Source organism: Labrus bergylta, chromosome 18 (genome assembly GCF_963930695.1).
Source record: "Labrus bergylta chromosome 18, fLabBer1.1, whole genome shotgun sequence".
In the NCBI taxonomy this organism is placed as follows: domain Eukaryota; kingdom Metazoa; phylum Chordata; class Actinopteri; order Labriformes; family Labridae; genus Labrus; species Labrus bergylta.
In genome coordinates, this window is record NC_089212.1 from 17,585,584 (window position 1) to 17,613,283 (window position 27,700).

General features: G+C 40.1%; 1 protein-coding gene across 2 annotated transcripts in view; it reads left to right on the plus strand.

The window, feature by feature from the left end:
• The first annotated feature begins 9,578 nt into the window (after nt 1-9,578).
• The window catches only part of frmd6 (FERM domain containing 6), a 28,576-nt gene continuing 10,454 nt past the window's right edge, over nt 9,579-27,700 (plus strand). The window contains exons 1-6 of one of the 2 annotated variants that reach the window (XM_020627917.3): nt 9,579-9,730; nt 20,882-21,181; nt 23,210-23,300; nt 25,668-25,747; nt 26,364-26,440; nt 26,561-26,747. In XM_020627917.3, the coding sequence (XP_020483573.2) occupies nt 21,083-21,181; nt 23,210-23,300; nt 25,668-25,747; nt 26,364-26,440; nt 26,561-26,747 (534 nt within the window). In that variant the 5' untranslated portion in view covers nt 9,579-9,730; nt 20,882-21,082. Of the gene's footprint in view, nt 9,731-11,320; nt 12,153-20,881; nt 21,182-23,209; nt 23,301-25,667; nt 25,748-26,363; nt 26,441-26,560; nt 26,748-27,700 lie in introns of those variants that run through there. The other variant, XM_065966463.1, reaches the window with a different exon arrangement.

Consider the following 27,700-nt stretch of genomic DNA (forward strand, 5'->3'; position numbering starts at 1 on the left):
ACATGGGAAAAAAAGTACAAACCTTTAACAGAGAGAACACAGTGGGACCGATCTGCCTCTCTCACACTTCCCGAGGGCCCTGAAACTTTGTATCCAGGCTTCTATTTATAGGTCCTCTTCTGACAGTGCGGGACGCATTAAGAGTGATGCATAAGATGCAAACATTGAGTCTTTGTGTGAGCGCATCATGCTCTGAGCTCTGGAGAGCAGACAGAACGGGCCGGTCCCTTCAGTCAACCACGGCCCTATCACTTCTGTTCCCCTAAGTACTTAACCAATGTTTCAATGGAGAACATTAACACAACGATTTTATTCAGTGTTCTGAAATAACCATTTACCCATTCTTCCTTTTAAAATTTGAATTAGAGAACGTACAAGACACAAGTTCAAATATGTACATTGGTCATTTAAATACATGTTAAGGAATTTTAGGAAACTTTCATCAGAGAACTCTGCCAAGACCATTGAACATTTTTTATTTCAATTTTTTTTCCTGAGCAAATATGTGGAATTTGTGTTTTAATTTTCCCATGAACTTTGCTGGCATCCAGCTGCAGTGGTTTTGTGCTCACAACAAGAAGGTTCCTGGTCCGAATCCCCGGCCTGACAATGGCTTTTCTTTGTGGAGTTTGCATTTTCAGTTTGGGCAATTTTCGGCTATACATAAAGAAAACTAGAATTTGCTAAATCCAGCTATAGTCCACACATTTGAATGTGTAAGTGTGTATTTTTTTTATTCAGTCATTATACATAAGACAATAATTTTAACAATATAGACAGTTCAAACAAAGTCAAAAGTCATATATTAAGTTGTGACTGAATAGGCAATTTGCAGAAGCTAACTGCTTATATAAGCCTGTCCTAAACTCTTATCAAATAAGGCTAGAAAGCAGAAACTTGTTCATATATGTGTTTTTTTTATAGTTTCAAAGATGACTTGGTGTTGTCATTGGCCATTTGGTGTATGTTGTCATCGTAAACTGTGTATGTGCTGTGTGAGAATAAATACACTAGAACAGGCATAGTCGTAACATGCTTAGCCTTGAAAATGGTAAAAGGTCTATACTCTATACAAGGTTAAAAATATTATACATATCTATATAAACTCATAAATTCAGTCTCTAAAAATAGTAGCGGTGGAGGATTAAAGGAACAAATATTTCCTCTCAGGTGCCACATAAAAATGACAAGTAGAGCTGTTATATAAATACAGCTTTGGTGGTAATAACATAAGGACAGTCTCTTATCAGTAATTGTGCTGATTCATTGTCTAATCCTTGAGGACTTTATACACCCACCCAAAACCCGTCTCGTTGAAATTAATCCAGCATCCTCCTCAGCACCAGCCAGCCTGTGGAGACACAACAGGCAGGGAGTCAAACATGTGAGAGGACTAGAAGTTTGTATCAGTGTGTGTAGTATTTCTGACAGAGTTACATGGGGAAGCTTTCCCAGCCTTGGCGACATGCGTCAAAAGGATTTATAATCCTCTGTGCAGACACTTGGAGCATCATATCTTTCTATATTCTAGCAACAAAAAATGTAGGAATCCAAGGTCAAACAACACCTGTGGGGTCAGACTTCTGTAATGGGACTAATGTATGCACTTGCTGGTGTTGCCTGTTTCGGTTTCGGACTGGCGGACAGAGTTTAGGGAAGTAAAAAGTCGAAGGGCATTTTTTACTTTCTGGACTTTGAACGAGGTGCCCGAAACCCAAACACTTCTCCAGTGAGGATAAATATTTGCTTTCGCTCCTTTCCCTTTTCTTTCTCTACACGACACAGACTTCTGTTTATAGTCTCTTTAATCTGTTTCCAAGAGCAGCATGTCCTCTATTTTATCATGTTTTGTCCTGTAGTGTCAATTGTGTTGGTATATTTAAGATTTAAGATACAGGATACCATCAAGGACTCAGATTTAGACTCAGTACAGATAATAAAAGAAATATTTTTCGAGGTTGTTGTGCCCTTAAAAATCCCTTGACTGCTTTCTTAGCCAACGCCATGAGCCTGCATTATGATACAAAATGACATCGCAGGATTAAGCTTAATGTCAGTTTTGCTAGATGGTCCAGTTCGGAAAAACAACAGGACAAATGGAAGGAGACATAGTGAGACAGATTCACACCCGAGCTGGAGGTGTCTCATCAGATCGGATGGTTGTCGTGTAATATGAACAGAAAGAGCACAGGGTCTGCTCTTTTCATGTTGGATCACACCACATGTGCATGTTATTCAGATGAAGTCATTCTTAACTCTATATTTTGACTAGGAGAACACATAGAAAGCTTTCAATGAATAGAGACAACCACTAAAAGCAAACATGTGGGATAGCTTCAGGATTACAGTCAAAGAAACGGCTTTGGCTGCCAAACTTTTTTGTTCTTGTTTATGTGGCACATTTCAATGGTGGTTTAATATTGTATGTAGGTCATTTAAGTCCTGTTTGAACTGATACCAGACATGATCGACATTAGAAAAATTGTATCTCTTCAAAGCAAAGGCCCACATTGAAGGATGGAAGCATGCACCAAATCAGAATGACATTTTCTAGTCCATAGGGCTTAAAATCTCTGTTTCCAGATGCAAGTTTAATTAAAAATATGCAATTGGACCTATAATAATTGGGAAGCTAAACTCCAAATGAGTGCTTTCTTCTATGTGTAAATAAGCTACAGTTTGCTAACAAGTTAATCATCTCAACTTTGGAGACTGAAAATATTTCAGCCTAACTCCTTTGCTTTTTGTTATTCACACACAATTGTTACTTGGGCTGGTGTTCTAGTATAACCAGTCACCTGTTAAATAGGTTCAGTTTTACTTACCCTCCCCACACTTATTTGCCACTCAACCCCCAACTCACATATTCAGAGAATGTTTTTATTGCAGTGTAGGGGAGGAGGAGGTCGTGACAGGAGAGGGGGTCAGGCTTCAATAACCTGCATATACAAGGTAGTGATGTACCCATGTTCAGCATGCAGGAACTGTATTCACCTTGACTTTTATATGTTGGATGGATACATTCTTTCATAGAATTAAGTGATGCGGTTACTGAGTCTTAACAATGGGGACCAGAGCGAACATACATGCACATTCCATGCAGTGGGGGTGGGAAGGAGTAGAAGAAAAAAAGGGGGGGGGGGGGGGGGGGTTTGTTTGTTTTGTTGCTGCCTGGCCTCCAGCCTTTCCACGGCCTCGGGCTCTGTGACCTCCATGGCCGGGAAGGATCAGTGATTACAATCAACACTAATCCCTGATAGACACCAACAGCAGATATTCTAATCCCCACAGTGACAATCATCCGTAAAAACCTGATCCTGTGAGATGTTGGACAAGGTGAGCCCAGGTGATTTATGACTCGGGAACAACCAGTGACCCTTGATAGGACGGACAAAAAGCTGCTGTTAAGATTTCACTAAAGGGTAAACATCTTAATTCATGTTAATGGACTTCGGATGTGCTTAGGAAGTAACAATAAACTCGACTCTTTCAGGGTGCACCAAATAGACCGTTACCTTGGGGACCGGTAGCTGATGGAGAAAGCTTTTTTTTTTTTTTTTTTGAAGGTGTCGTGTTTGTGCTTGCTCAGGAGCTTTTCATTGACACACTTTAACCTTGGCTGCCAGAAAACACATAACATTAATATATGGCAGGTATTAATAGCACAAGTCACAACCCAGCCCCAGGCGATGAGGTGTCATTGTTGAATTGTGTGCTATTTTAATCCCGCAGTTCAATATGTGTTTACGATTACTACATGCTGCAGGGACTTATATTGACATGAAGGCAAAATATTGTCAACTCAAGCAGAAGACAAGTCAGGTTGCAACCATAGAGGACAAAGCTTCTGTGGGCCCGAGGACATCCAACCATCCAACCATCCATCCATTGCTCCTGTCTAACCTTGCTCAAAGGCTACACAACCAGCTGTGACCGACCAGCATCATGTCAGAGTCCTTGATCTCCTACTCCGGCCCGTCACAGCGAATTCAAACCACTACTGACAGACTGGAAAAATCAATAATTGTTTACGATTCTGATAAAAAGGTCCATTAGGCATCTGTTTGAATCATCTGTTCAATAATCTGCTAACCTCATTTGTAAGTGGTCAGAGAGGCCGCACAGGGGCAAAGCACATAAACATTTTACATCATGCAAAACATGGAATGGAATTCACTCCCTGCAATTAATAATTCAGCATGTGAAACCATCCCTGACACTAGAGAGGATTGTCAACGTTCGTCAAAGAATTTGAATTAGCAGCTTTCATTGACACATTCCAATTACTATCTTCCTAACCGGTGAATTAATTATCTATTGACGCTTAGAGTGCCATTTCAAGGTACAACATTTAGGCTCCTGGTACACATCATCCGCATTGTGTAATACATGGAGGCAGAATGGTGGGGCGAAATTGTTCTGCCCTCAATCCGCAATGGAGGGATGTAACAAAGACATAACAGACGGAAGACAGTAAGGCGGCAGGACGAAACAGCCATGTGTTTGTGTGCATGTGATGTGTGTGGGTTGCCAGGGTAGGGATGCTCTCCAGTGCTGTGGGAAGAGGTTTCAATGGCTTACGTAGAGGCTTGAAGCCATCTCGTGAAATTCTCGTTTTAATATTGGGGAAATACGCTCACGCCATGATCTGAAACTTTGCCCACCTTTAGTATGGGCATCCATTATTGGACACTATATGTGAGTTTTAAAATGGGGATCATTTAAAGAAATTAAGCATTGAGGAAGTGCAGAATCCTGCAGGTCGTCTAGTGTCCAGTTGAGGATGACTCCCATTGAAAAAAAACCCGTTCATACAGCAGGAAGTCACATGTTTACAGATTGTTTTAAAAAGCCAAATTGGACTGATTAGCTCATGTCTCTCTCGGCAGACACCGTAAAGGGAGTTCATTTTCGTACAACTCATCCGTTACGATTTGTCAGCTCCAGCTTTTCGCCATGTTAGGTGGACTCAAAGTTAGGTTGAGATATCATTTCCAGCATGGTGACTGCCACCAATGGGCATCCCAAAGCCCCCTGCAGTAAACAATGGGTGACATCACTCAGGCTTTGTCCACTATTATTTAGAGTCTATGGGATCAGCATTACAAGTCAACTTTGACTTGGTCTCTGAGAAATCGGGTGTCACCGGCATCCAGGGTTGAAAATGATTTTCTCTAAACGAAGAGCATGTAGTGTTGTTTGTGAACTTCTTCTTAATAGACCCAACTAAATGAGTAATGCAGTGCTTGTTGAGAGAGTTGACAAAGTGCCAGGTGTGTGTGGGAAAGCAAGGGGACAATGCCAGGTATGACAGCTGGTGCCCGTACTGATTCACAGCCACAAGCACAACCTCATGTTGCTACATTAGCCAAAACAAAACAAAGCCCTCTGCCCCCAAAACACACACAAACAGACACACTGTTTACTTCATCCTTGCTAATATTTGTGACTGTGGTTAAAGCAAATGTCTCAATACAATCAGGGTCCAACACGCTGTATTTTTAAGCAACATAAGCTCTAGTGAAGTTGTGTGCCTTTTGACTAGAGAGGTGTTGTTCTTTTGTATCTGTCAGCTGTATGTGTTTAGATTGTATCTGCCTGTAGCACAGTAGCCCTGAAAGGTTTCTGAGTTGTGTGCATGTATGAATAAAGATGGTATAATGGAGTTAAGGCTAACTATAGCAGCGCTCTCTTTGCTCTACCAATACTTGCCAATAAAGCTTCTAAAGTGCAATAACTTATTTAGATCTCACCACTTAATTTAAGCATTGCTGACGTGTCATTATTTTAGCATAAACTTTGTTGAAGGCAATTTAATTATCACTTACAATCATGAACATCACACCCTCATTGTAATGTACCAGAAGTATCCTTTAGGTTTTTCCAAGACAAGTAAGAAAGATAATAGAAAATATTCTGTAATCCTCCAGAAACCTTCAGTGAATAATGGATTGGTCCAAATATGACATGATTTTCGACAGTGGTGCTGCATATACCATTACAGTGTACGCTTATATAAGCCCAATGAATGACGCTAGTGTTGTGTTACCATTGTGTATGCTTTTCACTGTACCATCTGGTGACTCGCACTCCTCCGACCCCCTCCATTACTCTCCCACTTTCTTGCTTTGTTTATGTCACTCTGTCACTCTCTCTCTCGCTCTCCTTCCGTCACCAAGAAGCGCTTTGAGAAACGAGCTTGTGACCGTGCAGATGTGAGTATTAGTTGTTTTATCTGTAGATGTTTGGCCCTTTTGTGTCAGCAATACAGCAGCAATTGTTTCTGCTAAACAATGAATGAAATAAAGTGCTGCTGGTGAATCACATTGTAGTAAAATGAGAACAAACAATGTTTAAATCTAGAGGGAAATGGGGGGAAAGTCAGGGAATTACTGGCATTTGCTATGAAACGCTGCCCCAAATAGTCTTGTGTGTATAATAATTTGACAAAACAACAAGCTGTCTAATCTCCTCTAAATTATGTGCGCTAACAGTGCCATTAGGTGCCACAAAGAAATAAATGGACAGCAACTGAAGGGGGCTTTTGCAAAATAACTTAAATCAATGCCCTCATCTGTCCCCCTGCCTACAGGGAGCTCAGGCAGCTTCTACAGTCCTGTTGTTCAGCAGGTTTCATAGCACTCCAGGGCTTCAGAATTACGGCTGCACTTTCATATACATTATTGCAAGATGGGGAAGTTCATCCTTAAAACTGTAAAGTGGTCTGTTTTTAATATTGCTCTCCAGTAGGATAACTATACTCTGGAGTCAGGAGTGTATCTTGCAGCCTTCAGCTCCCCATAATGCTTTGCCAATTTGTCTTCCAAGCAGATATCACTCCCCTATTTCCCTGATATTTCCCTGAGGGGTGAGAAAATTGAATCAAGGATTTCATGCAACTGACCTGCCATCTGCCTTATTGCTTGAGAATGACTCCATATAAAAAACTCTTTAAAAAAAAAGTACATAGAAGAAAAATGATCGGCAGAATTATTCTGACAGCATTGTTTGATCTGGCACTGAAAGCCGGGGAAGCGTCCTCCTCTCTTGACCCAACATTGTTCGGTAAGATTGGTATGCACCCTTACATAACAGAGCACCAAATGGCAACAATTAAACAACATCTGCTGCGATGCGATTGAATGCACGGCTCCTTAGATTTCGCGTCCAAGCTCAAACTCATGCTTGTTGTCAGATTTAATATGAGGCAGTTTACGAGCATTCTTTTGAAGGCAAAGGGGAAAAAACTAATAAAAGGGCCATCAAGTTCAAATATAAAGTCTGCATACTTATTTTGGTATGCAGACAAAATAACGTTTCCAGTAAATTTGGGGAATGCAATTCAACACCTTCCAAATGCAACATGTTTCCCAGCCAGAATTGTGTCTGACGGCTCGGAGGACTACAGTCCTGAAAAATTACAAATTCAATGTGTAGCAGGAGAGTCTGAAAATACTTAAAAACGTGTGCCAGTCTTGTTGTCTTATTGGCCTTCCAATGTGTCTGTTTGCAGCAACTATGACCGAATTAGATTTCCTTTCAAACCGGACAAAATGTTGTGTGAACTAGCTCTGTTGGAGCATAACCCAACCCATATCTATTATAAAGGATGTTTTTATGCTAACCATTAAAATGATTAATAACCCCCTTTTTTAGTAACAAGACCCTTTCTCCATTTTGCATGACAATACCCTGTGCACAAAGCCAAATACAGAAGTACAAAAATGTCTGGCTTTGGTTAAGAAGAAGTTTACTCACTAGCTTAAGAGTACAAAGCTTTAAATCCGGTGTTTTCGTGTACAAAACAGAAACAGCTTCGTGTGAATATGTCATGCTATGTTGCTTTTACCTTGCTTAGGGGGTTGGGGTTTGCTGCATGTGTCACATTAAGCCAAGGGAAAGACTAATGGCAAGGATTCTTCATGATGATTGAAGTTCAGTGGGTGGGAGGGGGGCTGGTACTCATCTTCCCCAGGGGAGACAGAAACACAGAGGGAGTTATTTCAATTAGTGAGATAGTGCCACAACAAAGAGCCCAACCTGCTCCCCGCCGCACCTCCAGCCTGGACAGAGACAGCTAATCAAATCAGGACAGGGATGATGCAGTCTGTGGTTTTAAGAGGGAGGGAGCGCACAAGTTGGAAGTACCTTTGACTCGGCTTCAGACAGTACCTGATCAATTCAAATTCCAAGGGATTGGGGATTTGTGGTCTGCAGTTTCCTTTTTTTTGCTTTTTGAGGATAATGGTCTCTAGGTACCTTTGTTGTTTGCAAGTCCCTTTCTGATGTCACTTCAAAGCCGTGTACAATCTGGGCCAGAGGGGGTTTTAGCCTGGCTTGACCAGACACACTTCCGAGCCCCTTTTCATGTTTGGCACTTCATTTCTTTCTGTCTGACAAGCTGTGGGAGCAGAGTCTAGGGGCCCCCAAGCACTAATTACAGGTCACCATGTCAACTAAGAGGGGCTCTCCCCACTTTTAAACCTGTGACATCTCAAGGGGGAGAAAGAGGCTTTCCCAGAAACATTAGGGTCCAGTATATAATTCTTCTTAATAAACACGGTAATGAAAGTGTACATTTAGCCTATTATCAAAGACACATCTGGTGTCTACATATGTCTGTGTGACTTATATAAGGGTTGCAGTTCTTCAGTTTCATCCTCTTGGCTTCCCACGCTCTTTCCATACTAAGTAGGCTGTTTTTTTGGCACATTAGAAGGAAGCAGAAGAAAAATATGACAGTTTTCAAGAGGTCTGCTTTCTTGCCTGATTATTTCGGGCCTTGACTTTGTTAATGTTTTAGCCTACACAACATTAAAGCCAGAAGTACGCCTACTATTAACAATTAAGTGTATGTAATTAAGAAGCCTTCTTCAATCTCTTGATATATTTATGAGAATTTAACAGACTTTTAATTTAATTTAAACTTATTACATTGAGTCTTCTCAAAAAAAGACACTTAGCCTACTTTGCTTTCATACTCATATAACAAACTCATATAAACAGCCATTCGTTTCATGCTTCTATTAGACAACGTGGGAAAATGTAATACACATTACTACTTTTTTTTTTTAAATTACATTCCCTGTCAACAATAATACTTAGAAAAGACCCCCAGCTTCTGGGTGTTGTTGAGAACTTAAAAATAAACTGCCTAACGTCACATTACCTATTTATTCCGATTGCTTGTTTAGTACACACGGTCGATACTATTTCTCCACGCAGACTTCCAAAACTAATGCGACAGAGAGCTCCAGTCCAGCAGAGTCGGGAGGAATGGAATGAGAGGCAGCCGTGGGCGATACCAACTTGGGATTCCAAAAGGGGTGTTGCACTACTAGCATTAAAGCAACTATGGAGATTAAACGGTATAAACGCGCACACGAAAATGAGCAAAAGCACATTAGAGTGTACATTTCTAATGACTTAAATAATATGTTTTTCTTTGAATATATGTATCAATATGACTTCAGAGTCTTACTCTTCATCCCGGTCCGCCCCCCCCCTTTTTAGGCTTCCTCTAACCGCACATGTATTCCTCTGTACTTGTTTCTGCTCCAGTCGGGACAGAATGTGGCGCCAGCTGAAGGCGGCGGAACAACGACTCTTCCCTGAAACTTACTGAAGTCTTTTCCAAACTGAGGATATTTCATTACCTTCTTGTTTTATCAAAACCTTTCGGATTAACACTTTTTTTTAAAACAGGACTAATTTGTTTTCTCGTCAAAAGGTGGGTTTTTTTTTCATCTTTATCCGTTTACATTTCGTCACTCCAGGGAATCTTAACGGTTACCAACGACTGTGACGTAAATCCTGCAGTTTGAATCGTTTAAATGTCTCCCAGGTGAAGTAGTTTTGTGTAGTTTTATGTTTGTGCCAGGTGTTTAAAAGTATTAAGTTGTGTTGCTTCATCAACAGTGATGCTTGCCAGGGTATTTTAGCCACGAAATATGAGTAACCGGGTCGAGTTTTTTTCCTCTATTAATTGATGCATTTGACCAAATATGAAACAGACACCAGCAAATACAGTAAGTTAATAGCTTTAAAAGATTCCTCCTTTTTAATGGTTTTAAACTTAACCACCTTCCCTATTTTTTAAGGTGGCCCAAAACAGACCTAGATACCGTACGAAGAGCAAAAGTTAAAAGTTAGTGCCTCAACTATTCTGTGTTAATATTTTAACATTATTCGAGGAAACGTATCAAAAGGTCCCCTATTGTTATTGTTGTGTAGTTACCATGCCCAACCACGTCCTTCCAACAGTACTCAGAGGATGTACAAAATGTGTAACCTTGGCTAAGCAACCTTGTTAAAGAGCAACACATTCCCCATTTATTTCCTTCTAAACAAACTGGAAAGTCGTCTTCTTAGTATTCAGGAATGCCAACAACTTCCCCCTCTGTTTAATGTTAGACACAAGATAATCAGGCAAAATGAGGCAATGGGAATCATGACGTTTTTTCTAACGAAGTTTAGCTGTGGGACATGTTTGGGCCAACATTGCTCTGTTTCTTAATGCATGTCATTGCAAAGAGTTGAGCATTCCCCTGACGCAAATCGTGACTTAATGTCTTGGGGCTGTTTGGGAGACAGGCTGCTTTGCAAGCTGAACTTTTACCCTGCAGTTAGTTGTTTTGACTACCTTGTCACAAGTCATGTCCTCTTCCAATTAAGAACTCAGCTATGTTGTGTAATTAACACTTTTACACATCGTATTAAAGGTGCAGATTTAAATCGTTGCATTTTTTTTTTTAAATTTGCAATTTACAAACCTAATCATGAATGTGCTCTACTGACCCAAGCTCAGTCTGTCAGAGGATCTCCTCCATGGGTTGTTATAACTGGAAACTCATCCAGTACACATGGTAGGTTAATCAGTTGGTTATCTTGTGTGGCCGGTTCCCAAGCACATAGTTTGGGACATGCCAAAAAGGTCTTCGCTCCAGCTGTGTGAAGGAAAATCGATGGGAAACAAACATTTAAAAACAGTTTTTTAGACTGATGCTGTGAATGGGAGAGAGAGATAGAGATGGTGCAGGTGCTGTCTGGACAGGAAGCACACCGTTTGTGTAGGAAGCATAAAGGAAATGTGTGAACAAAGATGACTGGTGTGTGTTTGTGTGTCGGTGACTCACTCAGATGAATGTGTTGGAATGTGTGATGGGATGGCCAACTATTGCACAAGGTAACATCCCTCATCCCACTTTACGCTTTATGTGAGTAACAAAATATGTGTTGCCGACTAGTTCTGGAGGTTTTAACCTTTATTTGACTGTTCTGTCATTAAAACCGCATGAAATATGAAATTATGGTATGCTTTAGCAATTGCTGGATTTTTTGTTTTACAGAATTTTTCAGCGATTTTCCTCAGTTTTTAAACTCTGCGTCAAGAGCTCAACTGAATCATTAGCCTTAGGGCTGGCTTTCTTTGATGCTCAAGCTATTCCGTCAATACAAAACGTGTAACACAAAGTACCTGAGCTGAAGAAGGAAGTATTTGCTGCGTTAAGTACATGGGTAACTGGAGATAACCCGTTGTGTGCTTTTACATAATCGTCTCCTTACAATGCAAATTCTCTCAGGGAAGCCTGACATATGCTAGGAGCAAATTTTCAAAGTACTACACAAGCTTCTCTGAAATGATCTCTTCTAGATCCATCACCTTCTGCCTTCAGCCTTGTTGCTATAAGGTGTAAAACATACGATATATTGAGTGTCAAGATTGAGGGTGGTGCAACTCCATGACAGAGGATGACATTACTGTTATTGTCATAAAGAAGAAGAAACTTTATCTCATACTGTCCTTTTGCATCATGGAGCTCAACTGTGTGTGCTGTCAAATGCATGTCTTGGTGTTAGTTATACAGGGGCCCGGGGCTCTCCACTCATCACCCTACGCTATCCAGTCCTTGCTACTGCTTTTGTATTCATACTTGAAATCTTAGGAAGTCTAGCTTTGGAGGAGGTTAGAAAAAGCCAGAAATTGGATGCTATGTGATTGTCAAGATTTAACTTGAATTATTTTTCTGGATTTTATGGCCATTTGAGTACATGCACACCAACAACATGCCTCTTCTGTTACTTCAGGGATGTTGCATGACTCCTCAGATTCATGTCTCAAGTGCACCAAAAGGGACAGACGGAAAAAATAGGTCAGTTCTTCCTGCATTTGTCTCCCTTTCTCCCCTTTCCTTGGATTGTGTTTTTTTTCTCCCCCTCAGCTTACTTTGCCTTCTCGGTGCAGCTCGAGTCCTTTCAAGGAAGTGGACCAAAGAGATTTAACCTGCCAGCATCCCCCCAGAGGATATTATCAGCTTATCTCACACGCTTCTTACAACAGCTCATGGTGCTTCCTGTAGGATATTTAGTTGATTTTGGTGGGGATTGGTAGCAGGTAGATGTGACACTGAGACCTTTAGCTCCTTCAGCTACAGAGGATACTTGAGTTAAACAACAGGTTTTGCAACCTGATTTAATCTGTTATAATCAAATTTCTAAGGGTAATTTAAGATATAGTGCACATTAAGCAGTAGGGCCAACTTGGGCCTATACAGGGCCAATACATACACCTCCTTGATTTATAGTCATTTATAGGCTTTACATACTTTCAGATTTCATTTTTCAGATTTTCAAGTTTCAGATATCTACAGTTTTGTTTTTTTCAATTTAGCAAAACCCAGCAATTCACTCCAACAGGTAAAATGATAATCCTGAGAAGAAAAGGCATACTAAATTTCAAGTATGACACTTATGGCATCCTTTTTACTCTGTCAAAAAAACGGAATATTGTTGCCGGAAACAAAACAACAGGGCTTGGTTGGGGTTTGCTATAATTGCAGCTCATTCTTTAACCTTCTCTTTTGGAGCTACTTGCACTATTTTGAGCATATGTAATGGTTGGGTTGACGTTCTCGCGGTGTGTTGCACTACGATTGCTAGTTTTGTGAGGTTGCTCATGCTCAGTCCAAGCCTGAATGCTGGGTGGGGAGGGAAGGGAGCGACTGCTGACTCTGTTTTAACTTGTCTGGCAGTGCCGGCAGTTTGAGTTGTGTGTGTGTGTGTGTGTGTGTGTGTGTGTGTGTGTGTGTGCTCTGTTTCTTTGCTAAGAGCCACATGGAAGCCAGATGTTATGAATGTTGAAGTCATTGAACTTAGCTTTTCTTTTCTGTGGACAAATTTACTTCAAGCTTGATGTAAATTTTCTGTTACTGTTGAAAAAGTACTATATTTCGCCTGGTCATTTTTCTTTTTCTGACTGACATTTTATGTGTGCAATGGATGCCATCTTCTGTAGATCTGTGCATTTGCACTTTGTGTGTTTTATGTATTGTCTGTGTTGTATTAAGTGTCTCTCCCAAATCTACCTACAGGTACAAATAAAGTAACCTTCCACCGGTATAAGAATCGTATCGACAGGTTTTGGCCAATACATAACCCTGGCATATTTTACTCTATGCTTCCCAATAGGTTACCTGTTGCTGAGCAGCAGTGTGGATAATGATGGATTGGTTGAGAACAGCATAGTGGAGCAATTCCTACTGTACTAAAAGTGCTGTTCATATATATGTCAATATGAACTGTATGGACTGTAAATCATTTCCAAATCTAGCATTGTTATACGTATAGTATGTATAGTCTTGTAACATTTTTCAATTAATCAGATTTCAGAGTGAATGGTTTGCGTTTGTGTAAAAGCATGAAAGTAATTCCTCCTTTTCTTTTATAGAGCTTTTAAATCCTCAGTGGATTATGTTTTGAATCATGCCACCAAGAATCCCATTTGAATCGTGAGATTCCCAAAGATTCCCACCCTTAATTTAACCTTCAGCTGTCCATAAAGCTTTTGACAAGAGTGATTAATGACACATATTTCCAAATCACATTTCTTTGCCCCGATGGCTGGTGCCACAAGGATTAAACTTTAATCCAACACACAACTCAACTTGAGCAGCTGAGAAGCTGGTTATTTGGCATTTCACATTTCATAGAAAGTTACCCAAGTCTTTTTTTGTCACTTTCATTTTCATATGTCCATCAAGAATGCAAATAAGTCATCAAGCTTGAAGGTGCTTCATTCTCTTAGTGTGAGAGGAATTCATGGCCAAAGGATGTAATGATGGTTGAAAGTCGAAAGCCAAATGAGGTGAAAAGTCTTCAAAATTCTTACACAATGAACATTTTCTCTACAGTGAATTCAGATAATGTATGTTAGATATTTTAGCAGCATTTAAATAGTTAGTTGTGGTTGAGCCTGAGGCCACCCACCATCCAATTCCTCGACTGAATTATGCAACAGTGTTATAATACCATGCTGTGTCCAGGCCTGACCTTTAGGGTTAATGAGTGTGACATTTGATGAAGGGAGACATCCAGGCGTTTACTGCTCCAATGTTGGATATGTGTGAGCAAATATACTGATTACTCTTTACTTGAAAGATAATGACACTTCCATGGTTTATGTGTATTTTGGATGATTACCATAATTCATATCCTGCATTTAAATAGCGGGATATTATTCGATAAAATCTGGTTGAGGCTCTCTGATTTTCCGTTTGACTCTGAGCCAGACACAGTTTGTCGTCTCTGTCAGCCAGTGGAAATAGACATCACAAATATCTGCTAGATGATCTTATGGGCAAAGGATCATGGGAATCAGGGTCTTAAATAGTTGTGTGTGTTTTCCCTCTGCCTCTGAGATTAGGTTCTACGGCTAAAAACGCACATGATCCACACAGCATCCAGGTATTTATGGGGGCACGGATAAATATACCTCTAGGCTCTATTATTTGCAGCAAGTGACACAATTATTTGTTTACTCCATCTTTGGTCTGTTGACAGCAGCGAAAGTCAAATATAAGATGATTGAATAGCTTTATTTGCCAAGCATAATGGTGTGTTTCCTGTACATAACGACAGCCACTTCCCGACATCATGATTTACAAGCCTTAATCCAAAATAGACGTTGAGGTCGTCTCGGGTTTGAGGTTACGTGGTCAAGCATTTTGTCCGCCAGCGTGCTTTTTCCTGTTTATTTTTTCTCACCTAGTCCCTCCTTTTAGAGTATCAGTCGTTTAGACAGTGAAGAGGAGGGAAGTCTCACTGTGAAGGCTAATTCCATTTTGTGACGGATGTGATTTAGAGCTACTCGTCAGCTCAGCAGCATTTCTCATCAGCTGAATAAACAGAGCTCTTGGCAGCGAACTGCAGAAAGAAAACGAGCGGTTCCCCACTCGGATCCAGACGTTGGCACTATTTATAAAAGTCATGCCCTTTCAGCAAAGGCATATTGTCTCAGCATCTGAAGCCCATGAAGCAGGCTTCCTCCCATATGACTGCTTACAAAGAATCAGAATTCACTTTGTCTTTTCATCTGAACAAAAAATTTTGTCTGACAAATAAGCTGTAACACAAAGATGGAAAGCAACTATAAGTCATAACAAATATTAAAATGCTTATCATAAATTTGTGAAAAGCTGAAACCCTTTAATTTCTTGTACATGTGAACAAATATGAAACACATGGCAGTTTATCTAAAGAAAAGTTGATTTCAAAAACTATGTTTATGACAAAGACATCTTCACTCAGATTTGCTATAATTAACTGTTAGAATATGGACAAAATAACTGCTTGTTAGAGACCTAATTTAAATTTAAATTGGTTATTCATTGACCCACCATACCTCCTACAAGTAACATGAAAATATGCCTATGGTAATGTGTTTTTTTGTTGTTGTTTTGTCTTATCATATTGACAAATAGTGTTGCCCAACTTGTGATCTTCATGTTGGTTAATTGATTATTAAAATAGTTGCATATTATTGTTCGTTATTTGAATCATTCAACTTTATGTGCAAAGTCCTGATGCACCCATGTACTTCTTACAGCAGGTGAAAACAAACACCATGAGTTGGTTTACCTTAATAAGACTTGTGTTCAAACACAGTTCAGCTCCAGATCAGGGATTACAGTGAGATGCTGCCAGAGGATGCAGTTTGTGAGCACGTGGAGACGAAGAAGACGATGGCGGTGCTGCTCGTGTATGCATCAGGAATCAAAGGCCGCCATTGTTAAAATGAGAAGCAGATGTTAGTGAGGAATTCTCCTGACTGCAGCAGTTTTTTCTTTTTTCATGCCTAAGCTTCGAAGCGCTGCCTCCCTGTGCTCTCCCTCTCTCTGCTGCATATATCCACCCTGTACTCTTTGACACAAACTCTACCTGGAGCTATTCTTAAATACGCATGGTGACAGCTTCCTTCAGTTGGTCTGTTCCCTCTTCTCCTAGCAAAGGAAGTTTTCTTTGGCTCTACCATCCAACAGTTAGACATAGGGACTCTCTCCAGCCCTCTGATGTCAATGGAGGAGGGAAAGAATGAGAAAAAGAGAGGTATAGTTGTGACTGAGGCCCTTTCACTCTCCCCTAGTTTGGGATTTGGTATCAAGCCCGAACTCTGAGGTTTGAGGTTTGCCACGTTGACAGTAGCCCTGTTTTGAGGCTGAAAGGCAAGAGGAAGCTCTGCTGGCTGCTCTTTGTGCGTGCTTGAGCTGCTTGAGATGGACTTTGGTGTTGCATCACACTTTGCATGGCAGTGAGAGGGGGTCTGAAAGCAGCAATAATTTCATTATCCAGCACTCTCTTCCCTCACACAGTGTTCACGCTCAACAGTGTGTAACAGAATCCACCCCTTCATTTCATGGTGGACATTCCCTCTGTGGTGATGTCTCATGTGCAGACCAGACATGACACAATAGCCCTTTAAAGCCATCAATAATGACTACTCAGTTATGTCTGAGTTATCCGTCTCTACGACTGACCGACAGAGACATAAGCTTTTACCACTAACCTTCAACAATGGGATAAACAAGTCATAAATAAGATGTGTCTGTGAAAGTCAGGAATCATATCTCTGTCTGAAAATGCAATTTAAGTCTTCAGCAGAGCCTACTTAGGAGCTGTTAACTTTATTACAAGAACATGATGCTGGTTTAGGCCAGGATAAACAACAAGTCATGCATTACTTGATACAGTTTTCCTCCCATTTATATAAGATGTTGACATAGTAATCATGATTTTATGAAGCCTTAGAGGCTTTATATGCGATTTTTCACACTTAAATATAATAGAAATCAAGTATATCCTCTGAAAATAACTCTGTGAGTAATGACTGTCTACAATGGGTGTAACACCTGAGTCCCACTGTCTGTGATGTTTTCCGAGTTTTCTGAGTCATATTTTCTGTTTGTTGACGGCTGACTCCTCCCCTCATGTATAAAAGTTCTTTAATTGAGGGACTAGAGAAAAGAAAAATAACATACTGTACTCACTGCTTAACTGCGTGTCTAGATCACGCTTATTTTGGGTAAATTTACATGCAGTGTGAAGATACAAGCATAATAAAGACCGTTAGCATTAGCATGCTAACCCACAATGCACCACGAGTTGTTTTGGTTTCATGCTGGTGCTCAAGGGCGACATCTGCTGGATCAAAAAATCGCATCTAAAGCCTTTAAGTTTCGCTTTTGGCCATTGTCATATTAGTATTTGGACCCACATCTGACAGTGATTGACAGAATGTGGCTTTCCAAGAGGTCAAGTTTAGGGACTTGAATTAGCTAAAAGCCTAGCAGAAAGCAAGCAGCACCTAGCTGTCACTCAAGCTGGAAAGCTGGAAAGCTTGAGTCACTGATTTAACTTAATGATTGAATGACAAAATATATTTTTTTATTTTTATGAACAAGGAAATATGCCTGTGGGAGTGAGAGTGTATTGACTTTTAGCTGTAACCATTTGTATACTTGCAGTAAAGATTGACATTTTAATATAGGGGAACATGAGGATTGTCTTGCCCTGAGTGTAACTTTAACTGGTGATACAGCATGATCATCACTTACACAGTGTTTTATAACACAACCTAACTCACAATTGATTAAAGAGTCAGTAACAATTGACTAAAACTGTCTTCTGTATTCATCTTTGGAAATAGATATTACAGTGGAGACAGCAATAAGGAAGCTCAAGGAAAGTTGTATGTTTTATGTTTTTGTTTTGGCACATGCTTTTTGGACTTCTTGTCAAAGGTTTGTCTATTTTTTATACAGTAAAGTTAAAACCAGCAGCAGCTTAGCACCAGTACTTAGTACTTCAATGATGATAAAGTGAAAAACAGGCAGGTTGCAGTTTTATACCTCTTAGTGAAAAAAACTATTTCCAGACTGGTTCCATGGACAGGGGTAACTTTCCCACAGTCCTTGTATATTGGTGAATGAAAGAATGTAAACAGGATTACATGGGGAATATATACAGTAATTAAAGCATGATACTTGCTAATCAGATACAATGCAGGCGTCTAGTGTTGCAGCAGAGCCCCCATAAAGGCATTGGGTTTCTACAGTGGGGCTGCCATTAAGCCCTTTCTTTTAGTATGAATGCAGCTTTAGTTGGACTGCGTTGTTTTATTGTTTTTCTATGTCTATGACCTCACCAATCTGACAAACAAAACCATTTCAAACAAAGTATTTTCTGCAGATATATCAGTCTTACTGTAAATGCTCTGGAAGGAAAATGGGAAATGAAGGGAAGTGATCCAATTAGTTGGATCTCACTTCTAATTAACCCCGCTGCCATCTTACACAGCTCTGCCATTCTGTAGTAACACCTGACATATGGTCACGGCTAGAGAGCAGAAACTAAGCAATACTGTGTGTGTGTGTGTGTGTGTGTGTGTGTGTGTGTGGGTTTGTGAATGCATGCTCTGAACATGTGTCTCTATTTTTATTTGCATCGACATACTGTATATGTGTGAGTTTGTATTTGCGGGTGCAGTGCAGTACTGTTGTGTTAAGTCAAGGACAGCAGCAGTGCAGGAGTCATCCCAGTCAGAGCTCATCAGCAGAGTTTGCTGAGTGGCCGGTTGCCCGCCACACTGCACATCCAATGACCAGCTCTAATGAGAACTGATGCTGAATGTCAACAGTATGTGTATTTATGGCTGTGCTGCACACAATGCTCCCTGTCTGTGCAGAAACAAAGCAGTGTTATATGTCTACAGCAAGCATATTGAATGGGTACTTAGTCTGAGAAGCACTTTGTGACTTTGCTGCAGAGGTCCAAGCCTGCAGTTAAAGTTGTTGTTTATTAGTAGTTTTCCTTTAAGTACCGTAATTTCCGTGAGGTTCTGCCTCTGCTTGTTAGGTACTGATTTAAAGGCATGTTTTTCACTCATATTTTTAGTGAGTTTGTCAAGACATTGTGACACTTGAGTCCTTGCTCTGCATGTCTTTGAATAGCTGGAAGGGGCCTCATACTTCAGCAAAAACATTTTTAAACCTAAACTCCTCAACGTGGTGAATGGCCCTTTAATCCCCTGATTACATCTTTTGAAATGCTAATTGTTTTTCACTCGGTAATGTGTTCCTTTCAGGTATCTTTCCTGTCTGTTTTTAATGACAACATGGCTTCAAGGTGAGTGACGTTCAACAGGAAGAAGTGATAATCTGGATTAATTGTTCTTTAACATTCTTTTGTCTGGTGTGAGACTTTTCACACCCACTGAAGGTCTCATCACGTCCTCGGGCACAGAGCTTGTTGTGTGAGTGTGAGAGCTGCTCACTGCTAAAGGAGAAGTGTTAATGTTGGAGCTGTGTTTACTCCTTCCTCTCTCATGTGTGTGTTTCATATATCTTGTCATAAAGCTGGGCAATATAACTATGTATTTGAATGAGAGAAAAATGTCTATCATTTAATGTAGTCCTCTTTTGTTGTATTATACTCTTTATGGCAGTAGAACAAGGGATATATTTGATGCTATAATAGGAATGGGATTGTTATTTTTTATCGATATTTGATACCCATATCAATATTCCTTTACGATCCGATACTTTATCAATACCACTTTCAATACTTTTCTATTATGTGATGGAAAGATCAGACCACAACATTGTTTTAACAGAACTCCTAAAACAAACAAATTTTACCTTCAAACAAATGTATCACCAGAACCTACATTTTACGACATAACCATTAGGCTATCCTCCCAGTCTACAATTTCAAAATATGTGGAATGGGAATGATGACCTGGACTGAGATGGAATTATTTTTGTCAAGTCGGTGCAGGTAGATTGAAAAAAAAAAAAAAAAGGAGTGAATATTTGACCCGCCTCTTGGCCAAGTTCAGGATGAAGGCAAATTCTCAAACACTGTGCCAAAAAATTGTAACACACATACTACAACATTTCTGTGACCAACTAATGTGGCACTGTGAGAGTCTCTGTTTATTGAACTATGAAAACATTCTTACCTCTGTAAACGATGTAGATGCTTTTTTTTTTTTTTTTTTTTTTTTTTTTTTAAGAGCAGAATACAGCTGAATGAGTTTACAGGCAAGCTGCCAGAAGGACAATATGAAGCTGATTGTTGTGATGTTTGGCAGCATCTAGTAGTCATCTTAACACCCTGTGCATACGTTTCTGTACAGCTGATGAAGTCAACTACATTTTGGCTGTTGTTGTATTACTCATTTGATAAAATTTCCTTGGCATTTCTGTTTTATCTTTCAGGGAGGCTTTCAGTGGGTTTTTGAGGTATTAGTCTCTGTTTCTTTAATTCATCGTAACATCTCATCAGTTCCTCTCCAGACAGATGTTCAAATGTTTCTCAGGAGTCACTGACATTCCCTGTACATGAAGTCACATATTCAAAGACACAAACAGGAATGTGTCCCTCCTTTTCTCTCTCGGTCTTTCTTGTATCCTGTCAGACTTATTTTATTTTCAGCAAATGCCGTGTTGTTATTTTTAAACACTTTAAGATTGTAAAACCTTTTTTTATTGTCAACAGTATGGATGTTGCGTCATTAAATCCTTCTTCTCTTGTGATTTCTCCACAGTGTCTGACTCCAGCTCACGTCCACATGCTCTGCCTTGTGAGTGCTGCTTGGCCTGCTGAGCCTGAAGGTGCTGGTGTGTCTGCACTGGGCTGTAGCTGAAGCACACATACAGTGACCGCTGGTCCTGGTGGTGGTCGTGGTGGTGTTGGTGCCTGCGGTGGAAGCAGGAGGAGGGGCCTGTTCTTTCTGAGCCACACGAAGATGAACAAACTGAGCTTCCACAACAACAAAGCCATGCAGGACCGCCGCTGTGTCTGTGTCTTTTTGCCCAATGATGACACGCTCAACGTCATTGTCAATGTGAGTACAAATACAAAGATGTTAAAACATAAGAGTCAATGGAAGTTAAGGGAATGGTTCTGGAAACAGACTAATGAGCTGTTTTGCTTAGAGTGATAAGAAAATATTGTTATGAACATCTGTCAACTATAAAATGACAACCAATAATTGGTTGGCTTATGTCAAGAGCTTTAAACAGCTAGACTTGCTTTGCGTGAGGTAAGCTGTAAATAATGTCCTTTAAAGATACATTTTGTAACATTAACTCATTCAGTTGTCTAAAAATGACTACACCTCTGACATTAATAATAATATCATAATAATGGATTTAGTGCCTTTCAAGGGACCTAAGGAGGTTTCACACCCCACAACAACAACAACAACAACACAATATTATCTTGTTGAAATGTTTACTTGTTGTGTCCTCCAAATGTTTCCAACATTTTAACCCTGAGATATGTGTGATTTTATTTCTGTGAAATGAACTTAAAAATAGAAAGACAAACATGCACAACATGCACAGTACTTACCGGTAGTCTATGAAATTGTTTTCAGCACTAGTTATTGTAGATATTTATCAGCAATTCTAGTCTTTTAACAATGGAGAAAATGTCTGCCTGATAGCATGCTACTTCACAACATCTTCAGTTGGTGTTTTTTTGTAATTGTTTTGATGAAGAGACCCTGAAGAGAATAAGCGTTAGAGAATTAGTGGACAGGCAGAGCCAAGCTAAGAAAACCAACCACTCTCTCTAGCTTCATATTAGTTATGGTATCAGTCTCCTCATCTGACCCTGTTTAAAGAAAGTGAATAAGCCTGTAAAACTTATCGGAGCACAAATGGAGGGGTTTGGATATCATAATAAATTGTGAAATTCATTCTTGGCAGCTGTCAGCTGGTACTTAATGAAACACTGAATCGTTGTAGCAGAAATCGCAGGAATGTATTTAATCTCATTAGGGATTATCCAATGTTTACTTTATGTAATTAATGTTCTGTGTACAATGTTCTGTTGTTGGACTGAGATATGTCCAGACATGCACAACTTTCACAACACTCACAGATACTAGGTGGTGGTAGAATACATGTGATTAGGGATCTTCCTAGGCGAATAATTTCCAAGACAGTTAAACATGAATTTGAATTCAGACTAACTAGTCTAAGGGTAAGAAAACAGTCAAGATATACCTGTAATTCAATGAATTGTCTGCAGGTAAACAATGTTTTAGGGCTTTCACACTTGCAGAAAACTCCTTGAAAACTCGGGATAGTGAGCTGATGTTAGAACGCAGCAGGATATTCTCCAGAGAATTCACCTTGAGCAAATGGGACGGGGGAGTGACCTTTATATACTGTGACGGTGCATAAAGTGCGTTACTTTATCTGTTTGTCAGTATGATGTTCTCTGCTCTTTTGTTGAAATTGTGATTCCGTTGAACTACACGTAGCATTAATATAAAGGCAAATATTCTCATTATAGCATCGCTTAGCGGATTCTGTTACTTTGTGGTTTTTTACGTCCCGTCTTAATTCAGGAGACCCGGCCCTGCACCCCCTCCCATCTGACAGGGATAGTCTCCTGCTGTGAGATGCTTATGTGAACACCAATCCTGAAATTATCTGGATATTTTCAGGAGTGCATATGTGAAAACGGTTATATTTGCTGAGTGGCCATCATTATTAGTTCGAGCACGTTACTGCGCTAAATGGGGTTTCAGATTGCTCCAGTCCATATCCAGTTCAGATGCTATCCGTTCAATGTTCTTGTTTATGTCGAGGTATTAGAGCGGGGAGAGCAGGCCCATTAAACAGAGCTACAGCCAGTATATTACGACAGCCCGGATGAGTCTGTGCATAACATTTGACTAACATATAAAAAAATGCTGTTAAACTGAGCTGTAATTCTGGTGCCGACTAGTGAGGGTGATGATGTTTAACTGTGAAGTCGACTACACACATCCCTGTATCTGATTATGTTTTTTGTTTTATGTATACAGTCGTCAAAAGATGATCTAAAATTGTGCCTCTTCCTCCTCTTTCCTCCCCAGGTGAAGACTTTGTGCCAGGAACTGTTGGTGCAGGTGTGCGACCTCTTAAGGCTGAAGGACTGCCATCTGTTTGGACTCAGTGTTATTCAGAGTAAGATTTTTTTTATTTTAGGGATTCCTTTGGGGGAAACAAACTGATTGAGCAGTCTATGTGTATTTTTGTGTGATGCTGTTTAAAGTTAATCTGATGTTGAACTGCTTCACCCATCAGCTGAACAAAGCAGACTGTGTTTACTGTGACCGTCCCCCACATCTCTACTAATGTGTACAAAGCTTTGTTTTCAAAATATTTAAAGTAAACGGTTACATCATGAAATAGTGGAGCGATGCAGTCATAAAGAGCAACAAAGCCACATAGAAACAGCGTAACCAGGCAAGTTTATTTCCTCAGACCAATCGCTTGGCTGGGAAACAGAAATCTGCCCTAAACGTAGCATCTCTCACCTACATGTCATGGCGGTGTCCCAGGAACCAGGGCCTCCTGGTCCTGACTGGCCCCTATTGTGCAGCGAGGCTACAGTTGTTTTTACGGTGACGGCACAGTGAGGGTCGTACAAGTGGAATGAGTCACCGTGTCTTTACTACAGCGAGGCAGACATCGGGTGACAGTTGTAGGCAACTGCAAAGGGAGAGTTATTTGCAAAGGCAATGTTTTCAGACAGCTGGCCCCCAGATGAGCCAATGATGGTGCAGCAGGTCAGTTGAGCAGGAGCCAATGGGTCTGATTGTGGGACATTCCTAAAGTGCTTGTCTGAACAGCGTGAAATCCCCAAGGCAAACAGAGGCCACCCACTCCCTGTGTGTCACCCTATGTCCCCCCAACCAAAGACGAGCTGATACATCAGACATGGGTTCAGATGCGTCTTTGGAGGATTCATGGAAAAAATGAAACACTATTTGCATCATTAATTTGTGTAAGAAATACGTCTTTTGAGTAAACTGTCCTAATTTAGTTTTGCTGAGTTGCTAATTTCCTCTCTGGTAAAAATGTCTATGACATACTATTAACTCAATATTTCCTGGCTTTTGTTTTGCAAGACAAAAAATAACAACTTTTTATTTGCATTGAATGTCCAGACTATGAATTTGATAACGATAATAAGTGCTGTGTTGTTAGAAATACATATCCAAAAGAATTGGCTTGATCTGTTCTGTTTTGTTTCTCTTTTACTTCAATTTCCCCAAATCATCTGCTGATATCCCTCCACATTTGTAGCCACACAAATAAAAAAGTGATTGAAACCGGATTCATGAAAAAAAATCTTCAACAATCTGTCAAACATGACATTCCTGTTTATTAAAATAATATGATGTAACACATATCAGATGTATCAGACCTAAAAGAAGGTTCACAGTTAATTTCTTCAAACCTTAGTAGTAAAAAAAGTATTAAAAAAAAACCCTGACCCCTGGTCTACTTATTTTTATGAAAAGGGAAAACTACAAATAGTCCTCAATGAAAACTTTTCACAGTGATGTTTTTAGATTTGCCTGATCAACAGGAATGTTGTTTCTGGAAAGCCATTTTGCTGAATAGTTTCTCAATTGTAATGCTTGGATTTCTTAAACGCCACAAGTCAAATATGACTGAACTCAATTCCATCTGCATGGCGACAGAGATCCCTTTGGTGGAGAAAAAGTAGCATATAGTACCTCCCACTTATTCTGAAATAATGTTGATGTTACAGGCTGATGTAGGTGGAGTAATACATGGACAAAATGTCCTGGAGTAAATGTGCTCCTGTATTGTCGATGAAGACTGCCTGTAGTACGTCGTAATAAAGGGTTGATTTTATGCAAATCTCTGAATATTTGTCTACAACAAACACTGATGTCATATGAAGACGTTTCAGTTTGTCATTTTGTCGGAGTTGAGAAGCACCGCTTATACTGCTTATCTGACTGACCCGAAAATTAAACCAAATGTGTTGTTGGAAGATAATTAAAGTTATTGAGTTATTTGTCACTATGTAGAAAACATGAACATAAAATGTGTTTTCTAGTCTTTCTTTTTTTACAGTTTGAATTCTGATTAATTTGTGCTTTTCAGTGGGTTTTCACTGTATATAAACTGAGTCGTCAGATGTGCAGGGCTGCAGCTCATGAAAGGCGTCAGTTCAGGAGCAGATTAAGACCTGACAGAGTTAGGTGAGGGAGTGAGGAGGAGCAGCACAGGCTCTGAGTACAAAGAGAAGTGCACAGGCTGTCTGATGTGATGGCTCGGAGGCAGGCTTTGAACAGGATGCACTCAGGAGAGAATTCTCTGCGCATACACACACACACACACACACACACACACACACACACAAACATGAAGGTATCTATACATCCAAAAATACACACACACAAACATAAAGAATATACACACACACACACACACACACACACACACACACACACACTGATTAAACAGAAACCTCATGTCTGAGATAAATCTGTTACTCTCCTCCTCTGACAGATAATGAACACATCTATATGGAGCTGGATCAAAAGCTATCCAAATATTGCCCCAAAGAATGGAAAAGAGAAGCCAGCAAGGTAAGACGTTCATTCAGACAAAGTTACAAAGTGAGACGAGTATATTAAGCCCCAGTTTTTAAGACACACTAACGATGACTCACATAATTTACCCCAGCGAGGTCACAGAACTGGATTAAACAAGGGTATTTGATTATTTCCTTAAATGCACAATATGTGAATTGATGTTCCTGTTATTGAGTGTTCTTAAATGATTCCAAATTTCAATTGTTTTCCAGGTTCATTGAACTGGTCTGTTTTTATTAAATGTATAAATACATAAAATGTACATTTAAGGTTCTCTACATTTCCATTACAGAAGACACCACTCACCAATTTAAGATTATATAACTTCAGCAGTCATGGATATAAACTGACACCTGATCATCTTAAACACTATTTTGCCCTGATAAGGGAGGCTCAAGTGTCTACTGAAAGTTTTCTTTTTCCATCTTAAGAGGCAGTCGCTACACTTTACCTGCTGCATATGAAGGCTTACAGTTTGCCTAAAAGCTGCTCTCTTGCCTCACTTTTAAAACCTCTGTACATGTTGCTTATTAATGCATTATGCCTGATTCATCGTAGTTTAAGATTCTGCCTGTTGTAGAAAAGAAAACAACCTTTTTTTCGTTTTCAGGGCATCGACCAGTTCGGTCCTCCAATGATCATTCACTTCAGAGCTCAGTATTACGTAGAGAACGGGAGACTGATCAGGCAAGTAAAGCTTTCCAACTGAATAACAACGACTAATCGCTACAAACTATCCTAACATGACTCAGTTTAACACGAGTTAATCTTCAACCTCCTTCAATTTGACTTCTGTTTGCCCTGCAGTGACCGGGCAGCCAGGTACTATTACTACTGGCACCTGAGGAAACAGGTGCTGCTCTCTCAGTGCATCCAAAGAGAGGAGGCCTACTTCCTCCTGGCAGCCTTCGCCCTCCAGGCTGACCTGGGAAACTTCAAACGCAACAAGCACTTTGGGAAGTACTTTGAACCTGAAGCCTACTTCCCCCCATGGGTGAGTATGTCCAACAAGAACCGTCTGTGGGTGTGCGTGTCAAATTAAAATCAAAGAAGAGGTGATTTAAGATGGCTGATCATCATTTTGCACTTTTCCTTCCCTTCCTGTTCACACTGAAACAGCTTCAGTATTTAACCTGTCCTACTAGTCTGTGAAAACCAGTTTCAAATGTTTTATTACATAAAGGACACCTACATATCTGCCTTTGGGTGCATGCACCTCAACCATTTAATTCTACTTCCCCTGAAGAAGCTTTAAAGCAGTGTTAGATGTGAGTAAAACAGTGATAACATACCTTTTTTAGACTGGTAAATCCTCCTGTGGTTAGTCTGTCTGATTTTAAAGTGAGTCACAGTGAATTTCCTTGTAAAACATCAGTGACTTAAAGAGGTCTCGGCTCAAAATGACTCAAATGAAACTGCTGTATCACCGACTGAGAAGCTAAAACGTATAGTAAAGGTGTGTTGGTGTTCTGACCTGCAGTAAATACAATATCTGTGTCTGTGGCCCACTTCCATTAATCACACTGTACAAACACTAAGTGACAGCTCCACATCTGAGCATGTGGGATGTTGAGAACTGGGGCACTAAGTTTATTTTTGTCCCTGGAATTGGCACACATACACACACACACACACACACACACACACACTGACTATTTTTTTAATCTTGAGAAATGCTCGCTCTGACATGGCTGTTGTGGCCAAACTGGCACCCTCCCCCTTCCATCTCTATGGTTATGACAGCCACACCCGTCTGATTGCCCTTCACTTCCTGTAATTAACCTCCTGCCTTCTTATCGCCACTTGAAACCAGCAGTGACAGGAAATTGCTTGATGATGAGCGCTCCTCTACAGAAAGTCCCCCACAGATTCAGACGCTTAGAAAGTATCTAGAAGCCACACTTGAAGCTTAGCGAGTGTGTTTCCTGCTCGTACCTCTTGCTCTCG